The sequence below is a fragment of the Gorilla gorilla genome, chromosome 1, assembly GCF_029281585.2.
Source record: "Gorilla gorilla gorilla isolate KB3781 chromosome 1, NHGRI_mGorGor1-v2.1_pri, whole genome shotgun sequence".
In the NCBI taxonomy this organism is placed as follows: domain Eukaryota; kingdom Metazoa; phylum Chordata; class Mammalia; order Primates; family Hominidae; genus Gorilla; species Gorilla gorilla.
Window position 1 is genome coordinate 230,634,988 of NC_073224.2, and position 18,933 is coordinate 230,653,920.

The 18,933-nt window shown below is 46.5% G+C and overlaps 1 protein-coding gene across 6 annotated transcripts in view; it reads right to left on the reverse strand.

Moving 5' to 3' along the window:
* NMNAT1 (nicotinamide nucleotide adenylyltransferase 1) overlaps positions 1-18,933 on the reverse strand; it is a 47,561-nt gene that overhangs the window by 10,229 nt on the left and 18,399 nt on the right. For all 6 annotated transcript variants that reach the window (XR_010132472.1, XR_008678748.2, XR_010132474.1 and 3 more), the window contains exons 2-3: positions 7,554-7,724; positions 3,963-4,146 (exon numbers count right to left, since the gene is read on the reverse strand). Coding sequence is in view for 3 of the 6 variants with exons in the window: in XM_019010795.3 (XP_018866340.1) it covers positions 3,963-4,146; positions 7,554-7,668 (299 nt within the window). In the remaining 3 variants the exon portion in view is untranslated. The remainder of the gene's footprint in view (positions 1-3,962; positions 4,147-7,553; positions 7,725-18,933) is intronic.

Genomic DNA, 18,933 nt, shown 5'->3' on the forward strand with positions numbered 1-18,933 from the left:
CAGGTTCACGCCATTCTCCTGCTTCAGCCTCCCGAGTAGCTGGGACTACAGGCACCCACCACCACGCCCGGCTAATTTTTTTTGTATTTTTAGTAGAGACAGGGTTTCACCATGTTAGCCAGGATGGTCTCGATCTCCTGACCTTGTGATCTGCCCGCCTCGGCCTCCCAAAGTGCTAGGATTACAGGCGTGAGCTACTGCGCCCAGCCTCAATAACAATTTGATTGAGTGAATGTTTTGGGGTTTTTTTGGTTTGTTTTTCAGAGACACAGGCTCACTCTATTGCCCAGGATGGAGCGCAGTGGCTCAATCATAGCTCGCTGCAACCAAGAACTCCCAGGCTCAAGTGATCCTACCGCCTCAGCCTCCCAGATAGCTGCGACTACAGGCACGTGCCACCATGTTCAGCTAACTTTAGTTTTTTTGAGAGATGAGGTCTCACTATGTTGCCCACACTGGTCTTGAACTCCTGGCCTCAAGCAATCCTCCTGCCTCAGACTCCCAAAGTGCTGGGATTATAGATGTGAGCCACCATGACCAGCCTGAACATTTTGGTTATTACAAAGCGACTATATTACTGCCACCTTGCAGCTACTTTCACTGAAAATACTTCTGGTTTTAATGTGCTGCTCATCTCTCATATCAGAATTGTTTATTACCCCATTGAGAGAGGACACTGACTAATTTGCCTAAGGTCATTTAACTTATAAGTATTAATAGCAGAGCCAGGACTTGAACCCCAGCAGTCTGGTCCAGAGCCCACACTCTTGACCATGGAAGAGTGTGGCTTAATCTTGTGACAAAGAACCAGAACGCCAAGAAGGTCCTAGAGCGGCAAGGGCCTGAGGCCTTAAAGGAAAGGGCCCTAAGCAGGATTTGTGTATAGCTCTATTCTGGGCTGGCAGCAGGGTGCCCACTGTTTTCAAACTGTGCAATGTTCCCCAAATAACATCAACTACACTTGTGGGATCCAACTGTGGGCCTTTATTCCCCTGCATCCCAACCCTTCTGAGCAGCTGAGTTGACTATTTAATGGGCAATAAGGTTACTATAAAGCCAGAGGGTTGGGTAGGGCTGTGGCCCAGGAACTTGCTCCCTCATGGGAGAATTTTCTGCCATCAAGCAGTGGAGACTCTTCTCCCTGCCAAGTCTGAAAAGGAAGTCCTCTTGAGAGATCACTGTGTGAGATACTTCCTACTGACTCAGTGCCCAATCCTGCCCAACACACTTCCCAGAGGTCCTTGCAGCAGGTTGTGGACTTGACTGCGATTTCTGCTAATGAGATTCTCTCCTGAGAGATTTGGAAGGCAGAAGGAGGACAGAGGCCATCATCCTGGGACTGTGGAGCCTGACAAGTAATCCTTTTTTTTTTTTGAGACGGAGTCTCGCTCTGTCACCCAGGCTGGAGTGCAGTGGTGCAATCTCGGCTCACTGCAACCTCCACCTCCCAGGTTCAAGCGATTCTGCCACCTCAGCCTCCCAAGTAGCTGGGACTATAGGCATGTGCCACCACGCCTGGCTAATTTTTGTATTTTTTAGTAGAGACGGGGTTTTGCCATGTTGGCCAGGGTGGTCTCGAACTCCTGACCTCAGGTGATCCACCCACCTCGGCCTCCCAAAGTGCTGGGATTACAGGTGTGAGCCACCATGCCCAGCCTGATCCTATTGTTGCGCTATTTATAGCCAGTAATCCTTTCTAGTGTGGGTGTGGTGGCTAGACGCTGGAGTCCACTGTCCGTCACCAACTTCAGGAGACTGAGACAGTTCAATAGCAGCAGAAGCGGAATTGGTTTGTTGAACTCTGACGGCAACATCGGAGGAGTGACCCTGACTTCCACTTCTCCAGCCCTTTTACTTTTTTGTTGTTGTTGTTTTTTGAGACAGTCTCATTCTGCTGCCCAGGCTGGAGTGCAGTGGCACAATTTCAGTTCACCGCAACCTCTGCCTCCCAGGCTCAGGCAATTCTCCTGCCTCAGCCTCCCTAGTAGCTGGGATTACAGGCATGGGCCCAGCTAATTTTGTATTTTTAGTAGAGACAGGGTTTCACCATGTTGGCCAGGCTGGTCTTGAACTACTGGACTCAGGTGATCTGCCGGCCTCAGCCTCCCAAAGTGCTGGGATTATAGTCATGAGCTACCACGCCCGGCCTCAGCTCTTTTAAGTACTTTTTGCCTAAGTACTTAAATCTCTTTCCACTTAAAATATCCAGAGTGGTTTCTATTTCCTAGTCTGAACCCTAAATGATACAGTCAGTAACTGGAAAGTTCAGAACTCTAAGAACAGATACTAAACAGAAAGGCTTTTCAGAAAGCCCTTTCATTTTAAACTCAAGATAACAACAGGCCAGGCATGGTAGCTCACATTTGTAATCCCAGCACTTTGGGAGGCCTAGGTGGGAGGATTGCTTGAGGCCAGGAGTTTGAGATCAGCATAGGCAACATAGCGAGGCCCCATCTCCAACAAAAAAAAGAAAATAAAGTTTAAAAAAATCAAAATAACATTAAGAAATAATTAGGTGTCAGCCAGGTGCGGTGGCTCACCTCTGTAATCCCTGCGCTTTGGGAGGCCCGAGATGGGCAGATCACCTGAGGTCAGGAGTTCAAGACCAGCCTGGCCAACAGGGTGAAACCCCAGCTCTACTAAAAATACAAAAATTAGCCGGGCGTGGTGGCAGGCGCCTGTAATCCCAGCTACTCGGGAGGCTAAGGCAGGGGAATGGCTTGAACCCGGGAAGCAGACGTTGCAGTGAGCCAAGATCATGCCATTGCACTCCAGCTTGGGCAACAAGAGTGAACCTCTATCTAAAAAAAAAAAAAAAAGAAAAGAAAAGAAATAATTAGGTGTTGGGAGGCTGAGACAGGTGGATCACCTGAGGTCAGAAGTTCAAGACCAGCCTGGCCAACAAGGTAGAACCCCATCTCTACTAAAAATATAAAAACATTAGCGGGGCGTGGTGGCAGTCACCTGTAGTCCCAGCTACTTCGGAGGCTGAGGCAGGAGAATTGCTTGAACCCAGGAGGCAGAGGTTGCAGTGAGCCGAGAATGCACCACTGCACTCCAGCCTGGGTGACAGAGCGAGACTCCGTCTCAAAAAAAAAAAAAAAAGAGAAATAATTAGATGTCACTTACTCTGGTTTTTGAACCCTTAACTAGAACTGCTTCAAAGTTATGGGCACAGAGATCTGTGACTCCCCTTCAGATGCTGTCATGGAAGCAGCACACGAATCAGGCCTGTCCATGATCAAGCAGCACTGGATGCTTCTCTTCCTTAAACTATCTGCCTGTCTCTTTTATACTTAGGAAGACTGATGATAATAACATCTTCTTGCAATTTTCCCTTTCTCATTTGGGGTACAGACAGCCCAGGCAGTCTTCCTCTATCTTCTAACAGTGGTATCACATAGTAGCAAGCAAGCAAACATCTTTTTTTTTTTTTTTTTTTTTTTTTTTTGAGATGGAGTCTCGCTCTGTCACCCAGGCTGGAGTGCAGTGGCACAATCTTGGCTCACTGCAACCTCCGTCCCCGGGGTTCAAGTGTATCTCCTGCCTCAGCCTCCCAAGTAGCTGGGATTACAGGCATGCACCACCATGCCCGGCTAATTTTTGTATTTTTAGTAGAGACGGGTTTTCACCATGTTGGCCAGGCTGGTCTCGAACTCCTGACCTCAGCTGATCCACCCGCCTCAGCCTCCCAAAGTGCTGGGATTACAGGCGTGAGCCACCGCGCCTGGCCGCAAACAACTTAAAACATAATGAAAGACACAGAGGGGCTAAGGAAGACCCATCCTTTGGTGCTGTGCTCTACAGTCTTGTAGTAACCTTCCACAGGAATGGCTTACAACACACATGACAGTTTTGCAGATCTGTATGTTCACAGATGTAAGCAACATTGAAACATGGTAAAAACATAAGCCGCTTAGCCATTTACACAGAACTGACAAAGTTGATTACACCATAAATACCTTAGCACCTTCAGAGTCTCTTTCCACTCCTTCTGAAGACTTTCCCATGTATCAACTTCCACCCATTTAGAATTCTTGGTAGCAAGTTCTGCCATGATGACCCGGTGATAGGCAGGAATGAGTCCTTTCTTCTTGTAGGCATCACCAACAGGAGAGATGATGCCTTTGACAACTGTGTACCTTCCTAGATAAAAAGTTAGGTTTCACATTAGGTATAACAAATTAGACTTTATGCACAGGAAATATTACGATCAATATTATTTGTTTTGTTTTGTTTTTTGAGACAGAGTCTTGCTCTGTTCCCCAGGCTGCATTGGAGTGATCTCGGCTCACTGCAACCTCCGCCTCCTGGGTTGAAGCGATTCTCCTGAGTCAGACTCCTGAGTAGCTGGGATTACGGGCGCATGCCCATGCTGGTTAATTTTTGTATTTTTAGTAGAGATGGGGTTTTTACCATGTTAGCCAAGCTGGTCTCCAACTCCTGACCTCAAGTGATCTGCCTGCCTCAGCCTCCCAAAGTGCTGGGACTACAGGCATGAGTCACCACACCTGGCCAATATTGTTTTATAATCACAGATTGTCTTTCTTTAGGGATTCCAGCTTATTAGCTGATTGATCAATTAACTGACTGAAATTATGGTAAAATATACCTAAGCGTACAGTTCTATGATATTAACTGCAAACATGCTGTTGTGCAACCATCGCTCCTATCTATCTCCAGAATTTTCTCATCTTCCCCAACTGACACTCTGTACTTCACCTCATTCCCCTATACAGTTAAATTTCTATTGATATTGCCAAATTACTTTGTAAAAAGCCTTAATTTGTATTGTCCACCTAGATGTATGCAAAAGCCCATTTCTCAATGTCATAGGCAAATAGTGAGCTTTAGCATCCATCCATCCATCTACCTATCAGCATATTATATGATCATTCATGTAACAAAAAAATCGAGGCCAGGTGTGGTGGCTCACACCTGTAATCCCAGTGCTTTGGGAGACCAAGGCAGGAGAATCACTTGAGCCCAGGAGCTCAACACCAACATGGGCAAAACAGTGGGACCCAGTTTCTACAAAAAATTAAAAAATTAGGCCAGGCGCTGTGGCTCACTCCTGTAATCCCAGCACTTTGGGAGTTCGAGGCGGGTGGATCACGAGGTCAGGAGATCGAGACCATCCTGGCTAACACGGTGAAACCCTGTCTCTACTAAAAATACAAAAAATTAGCCAGGCGTGGTCGTGGGCGACTGTAATCCCAGCTACTCGGGAGGCTGAGGCAGGAGAATGGCGTGAGCCCGGGAGGCGGAGTTTGCAGTGAGCTGAGATCGTGCCACTGCACTCCAGCCTGAGCGACAGAGCAAGACTCCGTCTCCAAAAAAAAAAAAAATTAGCCAGATGTGGTGGCATGCCTGTAATCACAGCTACTCAGGAGCCTGAGGCAGGCAGCTCACTTGAGTCCGGGAGGTAAAGGCTGCAGTGAGCTGTGATCATGCCACTGTACTCCAGCCTGCCCAGCCAGGGTGACAGAGTGAGAACCATTTCCACAAAAAAAAAAAAAAAATCTATGTATACACACAAATGTTTGCATATAAATTCATACAAAGAAGAGTGGAAGGATACACATGAAACTGTTATGGTTATGCTATGTTATGGTGGCTCATGCCTGTAATTCCAGCACTTTGGGAGTCCGACGTGGGAGAATCACTTGAGAACAGGAGTTCAAGAGCAGCCTGGTCAACATGGTGAAACCCCATTTCTACTAAAAATACAAAAATAGGCCGGGCATGGTGCTGTGTGCCTGTAATCCCAGTTACTGGGGAGGCTGAGGCAAAAGAATCGCTTGAATCCAGGAGGTGGAGGTTGCAGTGAGCCAAGACCGTGCCACTGCACTCCAGCCTGGGTGACAGAGCGAGACTCTGTAGAGTCAAGGTTTCACCACATTGGCCAGGCTGATCTCAAACTCCTGACCTCAGGTAATCTGCCCCTTCTGCCTCTCGAAGTGCTGGGATTACAGGTGTGTGCCACCACGCCCAGCCTATTCATGCATTTTTTTTTTTTTTTTTTTGAGATGGAGTCTCGCTCTGTCACCCAGGCTGGAGTGCAGTGGCGACATCCTGGCTCACTGCAAGCTCCGCCTCCCAGGTTCACGCCATCCTCCTGCCTCAGCCTCCCAAGTAGCTGGGACTACAGGCACCCGCCACCACGCCTGGCTAATTTTTTTGTATTTTTAGTAGAGACGGGGTTTCACCGTGTTAGCCAGGATGGTCTTAATCTCCTGACCTTGTGATCTGCCTGCCTTGGCCTCCCAAAGTGCTGGGATTCCAGGCGTAAGCCACCATGCCCAGCCTCATGCATTGTTTATGAAAACTTTTAGCTGGGTATGGTAGCTCACGCCTGTGATTCCAGCACTTTGGGAGGCCTGAGGTTGGGAGTTTGAGACCAGCCTGACCAACATGGAGAAACCCCGTTGCTACTAAAAATACAAAAAATTAGCCGGGCGTGGTGGCACATTCCTGTAATCCCAGCTACTCAGGAGGGTGAGGCAGGAGAATTGCTTGAACCCAGGAGGCGGAGGTTGCAGTGAGCCGAGATCAAGCCACTGCACTCCAGCCTGGGCAACAAGAGTGAAGTCCATCTCAAAAAAAAGAAAGAAAGAAAGAAAAAAGAAAACTTTTAAAAAGCTGTGTCTGATCCTAGAGGTTTTATGTATGCTAAAGTACAAGCTTTCGCTTTTTGCCTCAAGTAATGGGAAACCCCTAAAGAAGATTAAGCACACGGATGACAGAATCAAATTCCTTTTTTTGGGGAGGGGTGGTCAGGGTCTTGCTCTGATGTCCAGGCTGGTGGGCAAAGGTGCAATCATGGCTCACGGTAGCCTAGACCTCCCGGGCTCAAGCAATCCTCCTACTTCAGTCTCCTGAGTAGCTGGGACCACAGGCACATGCCACCATACCTGGCTAATGTTTACAATTTTTTTTGTAGAGATGAGGTCTCTCTCTGTTTCCCAGGTTGGTCTCAAACTCCTGGCCTCAAGTGATCCTCCCACCTCGGCCTACCAAAGCACTGGGATTACAGGTGTGAGCCACTGTACCTGGCTGTATTTTCTATTCTACAGGCCATAGCCAGATGCTCAATTCTTTCCTCATACTTCACCCTCTTTTTTGGCTAAGAATTCACTGTACAAGGGAGCAGGACAGCATGTTTGTGCCCAGTCGATGAAATGTGTATTCTGAAACAGACCCAGTCATGCCAGTTCTCTAGTTTTTGTTTTTTTTTTTTTTTTTTTGAGATGGTGTCTCGCTCTGTCTCCAGGCTGGAGTGCAGTGCAGCAATCTCAGCTCACTGCAACCTCCGCCTCCCGGGTTCAAGCGATTCTACTGCCTCAGCCTCCCGAGTAGCTAGGACTACAGGCACAGTGAATTTTTGTATTTTTTAGCAGAGACGGGGTTTTACCATGTTGGCCAGGATGGTCTCGATCTCTTGACCTTGTGATCTGCCCGTCTCAGCCTCCCAAAATGCTGGGATTGCAGGTGTGAGCCACTGCACCCGGCTGGTTCTCTAGTCTTAAGCCACTTTTGGTTACTGCTCCTACCTGTTCCATTCATGTAGTCCTTGGCCAGCTCAAACAACCTGAGGTGCATGTTGGTGATGGGATTGAATGAACCACAAGCAAGGAGAACCACTTCAGTCTTCTCGGAATTTTCCATGGTAAGAACTTGAAGTTGTTGATCTAAATGGAAAACTGTGACACCTCCCTTGTTGTCTACAAAGGAAAAAGAAAATAAATTCAGTTATGCATTTTTTTTTCCCTAAGATAAGGTCCTGCTCTGCCACCCTGGCTAGAGTGTAGTGATGCAACCACAGTTGACTGCACCCTCAAACTCCTGGGCTCAAGTGATGCTCCCACCTCAGCCTCTCAAGTAGCTGGGAACACAGGCACATACCAATAGGCTGGCTAATTATTTTAAAGACTAATTTTTGTAGAGATGGGGGTCTTGCTATGTTGCCCAGGCTGGTCTCAGACTACTGGTCTCAAGCAATCCTTCCACCTCAGTCTCTCAAAGTGCTGGGATTACAAGCATGAGTCACCACGCCCAGCCCAGTTATAGGTCTTTTGATGTCCTTCCACATTCTCATTCCCAATAGATGGATTAAAAGTATTTGGCTTTGGCTGGGCGTGGTGGCTCACACATGTAATCCCAGCACTTTGGGGGGCTGGGGCGGGCGGATCATGAGGTCAAGAGATCGAGACCATCCTGGCCAACATGGTGAAACCTCGTCTTTACAAAAAATACAAAAATTAGCTGGGTGTGGTGACGGGCACCTGTAATCCCAGCTACTTGGGAGGCTGAGGCAGGAGAATCACTTGAACCCAGGAGGCGGAGGTTGCAGTGAGCCGAGATTGCGCCACTGCACTCCAGCCTGGCGACAGAGAGAGACTCCATCTCAAAAAGAAAAAAAAAATTGGCTTCAATCATTATGCTAACTCTAAAAATGTTTCCACATCTCCATCCCTCCTTTTCAATGTGAATTTGCAACTTCTACCATGAAGAGATGGAAGTGACTTCTCCACATTTTTTGACTTGCTTTGGGCAAAAGAATGTGGCACAAGTGTTAGTGTGGAGGATGCCAGAACATGTGGGAGAGCACCGATGCTCCCACTGATAGACATTCAACCACCCCACATGTGGGGAACACAGCCATCCCCGACCAGCCAACTACAGTCCATCTGCTCAGACACATAAGCAAACCCAAGTGAGATCAACCAAACCTGGCTCAGATCGTCAAGCCAACAAGCTGACCCTAGTCTCAAAAACAAAAATTAGTGTTCATTATCATATGTCACTCAAGTTTTGTGATTGCACTATTGTGGCCACAGTTAATTAATACAACAATATTATCATCTACCAAATACAGCATTTTTGCCTTTTAGTCAACATGATAGTAACATCATAACTTTCCACTAAATAATAGAATTTACAAACCTCTTTTTCATATCAGTTATTCCACTGATCCTTCCATAACCCTAATGAAGTAACATAAGGCATCCAATTTTAGGTTTTTATTAAAATTTTTTTTTTTTTGAGACGGGAGTCTCACTCTGTTGCCCAGGCTGGAGTGCAGTGGCGCGATCTCAGCTCACTGCAAGCTCCGCCTCCCAGGTTCACACCATTCTTCTGCCTCAGCCTCCCGAGTAGCTGGGATTACAGGTGCCTGCCACCACACCTGCCTAATTTTTTGTATTTTTAGTAGAGACGGGGTTTCATCATGTTAGATGGTCTTCATCTCCTGACCTCGTGATCCGCCCGCCTCAGCTTCCCAAAGTGCTGGGATTACAGGCGTGAGCCACTGCGCCTGGCCTAAAATTTCTTATTCAACTAATTCATATATATAGATCTAGAACATCACAGGGTAAAAAAGGCCCTTAATGAAAACCAACAACCATCAGTCATATTCCACTCATCATCCCTTCCATCCAACCACTTTTAACTTTTTCAGCTATTTCTTCTGGTAGTTTCTACCATAACTCTACATTATGTGCTTATAATGCCATTTCTTAATTTATCCAACTATAACAGTGCCCATTGACTTTATGATCTATAAAGATTAGCCCTCATACCCTTTGACTACCTTCTCCCATACTGCCCAATATAGTTTATCTCCAGACTATGTTGAAAATCATCCTCTCACAACTTCAAAGGCATTGCTTCTAGATTCCAATGTTAATAGCATGAAATCCAAAGCCACTTCTAATTCTGGAGCTTTTGAATGTCATTTTTTTCCTGTCTTGAAGCCTGTAAGGTCTTCTCTTTGTCCACAGTGTTCTGAAATTTCACAATGCTGTCCTCTAGTGCAGCTTTGTTTCCATCCATCATGCTGAGCACAGGGCAGGCAGGTCCTTTCAGTCTGGAAACTCGTAACATTCAGTTCTAGAAAATGTCCTTGAATTCTTTCATTGATGATTTTCTGCCTCCCATTTTATCTGTTCTTTCAAAATGTCTATTATTTATTTATTTTTTTGAGACAGAGTCTCCCTCTCTCACCCAGGCTGGAGTGCAGTGGCACAATCTCGGCTCACTGCAACCTCCACCTCCCAGGTTCAAGCAATTCTCCTGCCTCAGCCTCCCAAGTAGCTGGGACTACAGGCACGCACCACCACACCCAGATAACTTTTGAATTTTTAGTAGAGATGGGTTTCACCATGTTAGCTAGGCTGGTCTCGAACTCCTGGCCTCAAGTGATCCACCCACCTCAGCCACCCATGAGCCACTGTGCCTGGCCTGAAAATGTCTACTATTTAGAGCTGAAGCATCTAATCATTTTTTCTGTATTTTCCACCTCCTGCCTTCGTGCTCTAATTTCCAGATAGCCTCAACTTCATCCTCCAGTCTGCCTAGTTTTCACTTCTGCCATTACACTCTTAATTTCCAACAGCCCTATCCTCTGAATACTTCTGTTTATGGTATTCTACTCATTTCCCCAACAGATTATCATCTCTATTTCTCTACCAATATTCATGATATATTTTAAAGTTTCTTCAAAAAGAGCTGATGGGACAGGCTGAGTGGGTAGGTAGGGCTTGTGCACAGGGGCCATAACTGTTCAGTAACCTGTCAGTACTGCAGGTCTTTTTGCTTGGATTAGTCAGACTCTACAAGAAAGTATCCTATGATTTCCCGCCTATATAACAGAAGAGTTAAGAGCCTATGCTCTGATATTAGGCTGCCTGGCTTCAAATTGCAGCTCCAACGGCATGACCTTGGGCAACCTAACCCTAACTTAACCTTCCTTTTGTGCCAGGTTTTTTCTTTGGCTTTTTTTTTTTTTTTTTTTTTTTTTGAGACAGAGTCTCGCTCTGTCACCCAGGCTGGGGTGCAGTGGTACGATCTCAGCTCACTGCAACCTCTGCCTTCCAGGTTCAAGCAATCCTCCCTGCTTCAGCCTCCCAAGTAGCTGGGATTACAGGCACGTGCCACCACACCTGGCTAATTTTTTTTTTTTTTTTTTTTTTTTTGAGACAGAGTCTCGCCCTGTCGCCCAGGCTGGAGTGCAGTGGCGCGATCTCGACTCACTGCAAGCTCCGCCTACTGGGTTCATGCCATTCTCCTGCCTCAGCCTCCCGAGTAGCTGGGACTATAGGTGCCCGCCACCACTCCTGGCTAATTATTTTTTGTATTTTTAGTAGAGACGGGGTTTCACCATGTTAGCCAGGATGCTCTTGATCTCCTGACCTCGTGATCTGCCCACCTCGGCCTCCCAAAGTGCTGGGATTACAGGCGTGAGCCACCGCGCCAGGCCTAATTTTTGTTTTGTTTTTTTTTTAGTAGAGTCGGGGTTTCACCACGTTGGCCAGGCTGGTCTCAAACTCCTGACCTTAAGTGACCCACCTGCCTCGGCCTCCCAGAATATTGGGATTACAGGCATGAGCCACCGTGCCCACCTTGTCCCAGTTTTTAATCAATCTTAAAAAGTAGAAAATAATACTACCTACCTCCTGATTGTTGTGAGGATTAAATGAAACAATACAGATCCAAGACATAGAACTACATTTGGCAGGCCAGGCGCGGCGGCTCACGCCTGTAATCCCAGCACTTTGGGAGGCCAAGATGGGCAGATCACGAGGCCAGGAGATCGAGACCACCCTGGCTAACATGGTGAAACCCCGTCTCTACTAAAAACACAAAAAAATTAGCCAGGCGTGGTGGCGGGCACCTGTAGTCCCAGCTACTTGGGAGGCTGAGGCAGGAGAATGGCGTGAACCCAGGAGGCGGAGCTTGCAGCGAGCCAAGATTGCGCCACTGCACTCCAGCCTGGGCAACAGAGCGAGACTCCATCTCAAAAAAACAAAAAACAAACAAAAAAAAAAACTACATTTGGCAAATAGCAAACATGCTATGAATATAGCTATTATGAATGTTGCAAATTATGTTACTAGAATTGTCTTTTGTTTTTTGATTTTTGAGACAGTATCTCACTCTGTTGTCCAGGCTGGAGTACAGTGGTACAATCTCAGCTCACTGCAACCTCCATCTCTCAGGCTCAAGTGATCCTTCGACCTCAGCCTCCCAAGCAGCTGGGACTACAGGCATGCACTGGCTAATTGTTTTTTTGTATTTTTTGTAGAGATGGGGTTTTGCCATATTGCCCAGGCTGGTCTCAAACTCCTGGGCTCAGAATCTCAAAGCGAACCTGTCCACTTTGGCCAATTCCAAAGTGCTGGGCTTACAGGTATGATCCACTGTCCTCAGCAAGCAATTTTTTTTTTTAATCAACAAAACATCAATTTCAAATGGTTTAATTTACAATTGCTATTCTATTCAATCTGTTTTTTTCCCAGAGGATTTTCTTCCTGGAACTCTCCTCCTCTTATCCAGATGAAAAATCTCTATTTGTGAAGCTATTATTCTGAAAACTTCTTCATCTCTTTCCTGGGTTAGATCCCCTATTTATTTCTTGCTTTGCTTTCTAATTTTTCTGGAGCGTATCCTCAAGCGTTTCATGATAAAGGGTTGATCTCTCATACATCCTTTATCATGAAACTACTTGAGAATATGCTCCAGTAGGATTCGTGGGAGATCAAGTAAGTTTGACAGGCGCATGGGAGATCAAGTAAGTTTGACGATGTTGTTATTCTTTCTTCAATTATTAATGGCTTGAGAAAATTCTTTTCAACTCAATAATTTCAAATAATTTTTTTTTTGCGGGGAAGGCGGGGGGACTTAGTTTCACTCTGTCGCCCAGGCTGGAGTGCAGTGGAAAGATCTTGGCTCACTGCAACCTCTGCCTCCCAGGTTTAAGCAATTCTCCTGCCTCAGCCTTCTGAGTAGCTGGGATTATAGATGCCTGCCAACATGCCCAGCTAATTTTTGTATTTTTAGTAGACACAGGGTTTCACCACTTTGGCCAGGTTGGTCTTGAACTCCTGACCTCAGGTGATCTGCCCGCCACGGCCTTTTAAAGTGTTGGGATTATAGGCTCGAGCCACTGTGCCCAGCCCAAATAATTTTTGAAATTATTCTTTTAAGATTATAAAGGCACTTCTTCATTGTTTGCTGGCATTCAACATTGCTGTTGAAAGTCTGAGGTCATTCTAATCCTTGTTCCTTTATATGTAACCTGCTTTTACTTTCTAGAAGATGTGTAGTATATTATCTTACCCCTAGTACTCTGGAATGCCCAGTGATGACAGTCATTGTACAGAACCTTTTAAATGCTTCCTACTAGTTTTCAACAAGTTAAAAAAATAACTTTGCTATTGTAAAGGTTTTCAAATAAATATTTGTATATAATTATATATATATACTTTTTTTTTTTTGAGACTAAGTCTCACTCTGCTGCTCAGGCTGGAGTGCAGTGGCAAAATCTTGGCTCACTGCAATTTCCATCTCCGGGGTTCAAGTGATTCTCCTGCCTCAGCCTCCTGAGTAGCTAAGAATACAGGTGCCTGCCACCATGCCCAGCTAATTTTTGTATTTTTAGTATAGATGGGGTTTCACCATGTTGGCTAGGCTGGTCTTGAACTCCTGACCTCAGGTGATCTGCCTGCCTCAGCCTCCCAAAGTGTTGGGATTACAGGCGTGAGCCACTGCACCCAGTCAATAATATTTATAAATAATTTCTTTTTGTTTTGAGATGGAGTCTCCCTCTGTTGCCCACGGTGGAGTGCAGTGGCACGATCTCAGCTCACCGCAGCCTCTGCCTCCCAGGTTACAGTGATTCTCCTGCCTCAGCCTCCCAAGTAGCTGGGACTACAGACATGCCCCACCATGCCTGGCTAATTTTCGTATTTTTGGTAGAGACGGGGTTTCACCATGTTGGCCAGGCTGGTCTCAAACTCCTAACCTCAAGTGATCTGACTGCTTCAGCCTCCCGAAGTGTTGAGATTACAGGTGTGAGCGACCGTGCCCAGCCAAATACTTCTGAATAAAATTTTTTTTTTGAGAAAGGATCTCGGTGTGTTGCCCAGGCTGGAGTCCAGTGGCATGATCACAGGTCACTGCAGCCTCTGCCTCCTAGGCTCAAATGATCTTCCTGCCTCAGCCTCCAAGTAGCTGGGACCACAGGCACATGCCACCACACCTGGCTATATTTTTTAAATCTTTTGCAGAGATAGGGTCTCACTGTGTTGTCAAGGTGGGTCTCAGATTCCTGGCCTCCTGCCTCAGCCTCTCAAAGGGATTATAGGCATGAGCTACTGTGCTTGGACTTCAAAATAAATATTCTTGGCGAGGTGCGGTTGCTCACACCTGTAATCCCAGCACTTTGGGAGGTCAAAGCAGAGAGATCGCTTGAGGTCAGGAGTTCAAGACCAGCTTGGCCAACATGGTGAAACCCCATCTCTACCAAAAATACAAAAATTAGCGAGTGTGGTGGCGCACACATGTAATCCCAGGTACTTGGGAGGCCGAGGCAGGAGAATCACTTGAACCTGGCAGGCAGGGGTTGCAGTGAGCCGAGACTGCACCACTGCACTCCAGCCTGGGTGACAGAGCGAGACTCTGTCTCAAAATAGCAACAATAATATAAAAATTAAAAAGTAATAAATATTCTTATATATCCAAAGAATGTCTTAAAAATAATCATTCTGAGATCTTTTTTTTTTTTTTTTTTTTTTGAGATGGAGTCTTGCTCTGTCGCCAAGCTGGAGTGCAGTGGCACAATCTCAGCTCACTGCAACCTCCGCCTCCTGGGTTCAAGCGATTCTCCTGCCTCAGCCTCCTGAGTATCTGGGACTACAGGCGCACGCCACCACACCCAGCTAATTTTTGTATTTTTAGTAGAGACAGTGTTTCACCATGTTCGCCAGGATGGTCTTGATCTCTTGACCTGGTGATCCACCCGCCTCGGCCTCCCAAAGTGCTGGAATTACAGGCATGATCCAACACACCTGGCCCTGAGATCTTATAAATATAATTCCAGTGACATAATCTTGCTCAAAGTATTTTCAAAACTTTGGGGAATTTTTTGTAGAGCTTGAAGCTTTTTTTTTTTTTTTTTGAGACAGAGTCTCGCTTTGTTGCCCAGGTTGGAGTGCAGTGGCACAATCTTGGCTCACTGCAACCTCTACCTCCCCAGCTCAAGTGATTCTCCTGCCTCAGCCTCCCGAGTAGCTGGGACTACAGGCACGCGTCACCATGCTGGCCAATTTTTTGTATTTTTAGTAGAGATGGGGTTTCACCGTGTTAGCCCAGGATGGTCTTGATCTCCTGACCTCATGATCCGCCTGCCTCGGCTTCCCAAAATGCTGGAATTAGAGGCATGAGCCACCGCGCCTGGCCGCTTGAAGCATTTTTATAATTAACATAGAAATATAGCAAATGACAATAAAACATCAACAGTTATATGCTACTTTTAGTTTACAAAAACAAAAGTATAGAATACTTTTATTTTTTCTTTTTGAGACAGGGTCTCGTTCTGTCACCCAGGCTGGGAAAGCTGGGAGGTTTAGCTTGAACATGGCTCACTGCAGCCACGATTTCCTGGGCTCAAGGATCCTCCTGCCTCAGCTTCTCGTGTAGCTGGGACTGCAGGCACACATCACCACACCCAGCTTATCTTTCTATTTTTTTGTAGAGAAGGAGTCTCATTTTGTTGCCCAGGCTTTGCTTCCCTCTTTGGGAAGTGGAGGTGGGAGGATTGCTTGAGCCCAGAATTTCAAGACCAAGGGCTCAAGTGATCCTCCCACCTACACTTCTCAAAGTGCTGGGATTACAGGTGTGAACCACCACACCTGGCTTTATAAAAATACTTTCGGCCCGGTGTGGTAGCTCATACCTGTAATCCCTGCACTTTGGGAGGCCGAGGTAGGTGGGTCACTTGAGGCCAGGAGTTTGAGACCAGCCTGGCCAACATGGTGAAATCCCATCCCTACCAAAAGTATAAAAATTAGCCAGGTGTGGTGGCTGGTGCCTGTAATCCCAGCTACTTGGGAGGTTGAGGCACGAGAATTACTTGAACCCAGGAGGCAGAGGTTGCAGTGAGCTGAGATCACGCCTCAGCACTCCAGCCTGAGTGATAGGGTGAGACTCTGTCTCAAAAATAAAATAAAATAAAATAAAATTCATACACATTGTCATTTGATTCTCACCACAAAAAATAACTTGGCCAAAAGCAATTAGCATGTTCCAAATGATAATCTATAGTTATTCAGTTTTTCCAGTTAATCTTCGACCTTTGGATATTTAGGTTTTTCTAATTTTTCACTATTACAAACATCTCAAAAAAGAAATAATGGGGGCCAGATGCGGTGGCTCACGCCTGTAATCCCAGCACTTTGGGAGGCTGAGGTGGGCAGATCACGAGGTCAGAAGTTCGAGACCAGCCTGGCCAACATGGTGAAACCGTCTCTACTAAAAAATACAAAAATTAGCTGGGCGTGGTGGTGTGCGCCTGTAATCCCAGGTACTCGGGAGGCTGAGGCAGGATAATTGTTTAAACCCGGGAGATGGAGGTTGCAGTGAGCCTAGATCGTGCCACTGCACTCCAGACTGGGGGACACAGCAAGACTCCACCTTGGAAAAAAAAAAAGAAATAGTGGGTTAAAAATAAATCTGGAAATTAAGGCTGTGCAATGCCTCACTGTGTACGTCTAAGACTTGGCAATACTCAAAACACCTGTGTCAAGACTCTTCATTTGTAGCCCAATAGCAGTCAGACATAACTGCTAGGCTGACCAACTTGCTTTTGTTCAGATTTTATGCTGTCAGTGGACAAAGCTAGTGAATGGCACATCAGGACTAGAATTTAGGTTTCCTGACTCTTAAGCTCTCTCACCAAGAAGAAAAATGGGAGATAAACTGGAACAGTGTAGACTGGAATTGAGCCCTCTCATAGCTAAGGAGTTGAGAAATATAAACTTTAACCCCTTGGACAATGGGAACCTTTGAAGGTTTCCGAGCAAAGGAGTGACAACAGGGTTCTCAAAATAATATGACATGGGTGTTAAAAACCCTTATTTGGGGCCAGGCACCGTGGCTCACACCTGTAATCTCAGCACTTTGGGAGGCCGAGACGGGCGGATCACGAGGTCAGGAGATCGAGACCATCCTGGCTAAAACGGTGAAACCCTGTCTCTACTAAAAATACAAAAAATTAGCCGGGCGTGGTGGCAGGCACCTGTAGTCCCAGCTACTCGGGAGGCTGAGGCGGGAGAATGGCGTGAATCCGGGAGGCGGTGTTTGCAGTGAGCCGAGATCGCGCCACTGCACTCCAGCCTGGGCTACAGAGCGAGACTCCGTCTCAAAAAAAAAAACAAACCCTTATTTGGTTGTGTGATCTTGATTTGATCTCTTAACTCTGTTTTTAGGTTCTTTATCTGTAAAATGGAGATAATGAGAAGGCCAATCTCAGTTACTTTGAGGATTAATTCTGAGGATAAACATGGCAAGGGGCTTAGCATATTGCCTGGCACAGTGTTAAAATGAATGGTAGCTGTTATTATTTTTTTTTTTTTCAGACGGAGTCTCGCTCTGTCGCCCAGGCTGGAGTGCAGTGGCGCGATCTCGGCTCACTGCAAGCTCCGCCTCCCGGGGTCACGCCATTCTCCTGCCTCAGCCTCCCAAGTAGCTGGGACTGCAGGCGCCCGCCACTACGCCCGGCTAATTTTTTGTATTTTTAGTAGAGACGGGGTTTCACCATGTTAGCCAGGATGGTCTCGATCTCCTGACCTCATGATCCGCCTGCCTCAGCCTCCAAAAGTGCTGGGATTATAGGCGTGAGCCACCGCGCCCGGCGGCAGCTGTTATTTTTGAGGAAAGTGATGTTACTGATGACAGTGATTATTTGGAATTCATTGGACGGGATGAAACAAGATAGGAAAAGCAGCCACAAATAGTCAGTGGAAATGGAAGTAAGAAAGATACTTGGGGTCTGGGCGCGGTAGGTCATGCCTGTAATCCCAGCATTTTGGGAGGGCGAGGCAGGTGGATCACCTGTGGTTGGGAGTTCGAGACTAGCCTGACCAGCATGGAGAAACCCCGTCTCTACTAAAAATACAAAATTAGCCAGGTATGGTGGCACATGCCCATAATCCCAGCTACTTGGGAGGCTGAGGCAGAATTGCTTGAACCTGGGAGGTGGAGGTTGCGGCGAGCAGAGATCATGCCATTGCACTCCAACCTGGGCAACAAGAGCAAAACTCCGTCTCAAAAAAATATATATATACTTGGGGCCTTCTCGAAAGAAGGCACAGTGGTGGGATCACAGGGACACTGCTAACTGTTCTTAGGGAATAACGGAGAAGGTTCAGTAGTAGTCACTATGGCATTAGAAAAAAATGAGTTCATCACTAAGAATGATTTAAATGTCTTACCTTTCAGTTACCATCAAAAGTATGATACCATGATTCACTTGGGGCTTGTACCCATACCCTTTATCCCTACCCCAGGCCCTCGATACCCATAAAAACTACCAGTGGTATTATGGGAGGGGGTGATGAATGCGACATGCCCATAGTACCCTGAGGCCTACAGAGAAATCAGGGTATCCACCAGCCACTGAGCATGCTCTCAAAGACTGGTGGAGGGGCTGGGTTCAGCTGGCACCAGACAGACAGCTGGCGTCAGACAACCCCACCCATCTCAGGTTTCAGTTACTATTCCCAAGAGAGAGATGGAAGAAGGGTAAGGCTGAGTTCAAGAGGTGTGGGTCCTCAAGGGAGCTGCTGCAGTTCTGAAGCAGACTTCAGGGAAGGACGGAACAAACAGCTTTTAGCCCTACACTTGGGGATGAGCTTAGGTTTCCAGGTGATGCCCAACGGATGTGGAGGGGCTGGGGGAAGCTGATCGCTCAGCATAAAGGAAGCTATCTTTCTCCCTTGTTACATCTATAACTTGTCTCAAATATCCAGCTCACAGTTCCACTAACTGTTAACAAAGCCAACTCGAACTCACATCAGACTCTAAACCTTCAGAGCCACACAGAGTTAAGGTTACAGTGAGTTCCTATTGCTGCCAAAAGTGGGTTTTAAAGAA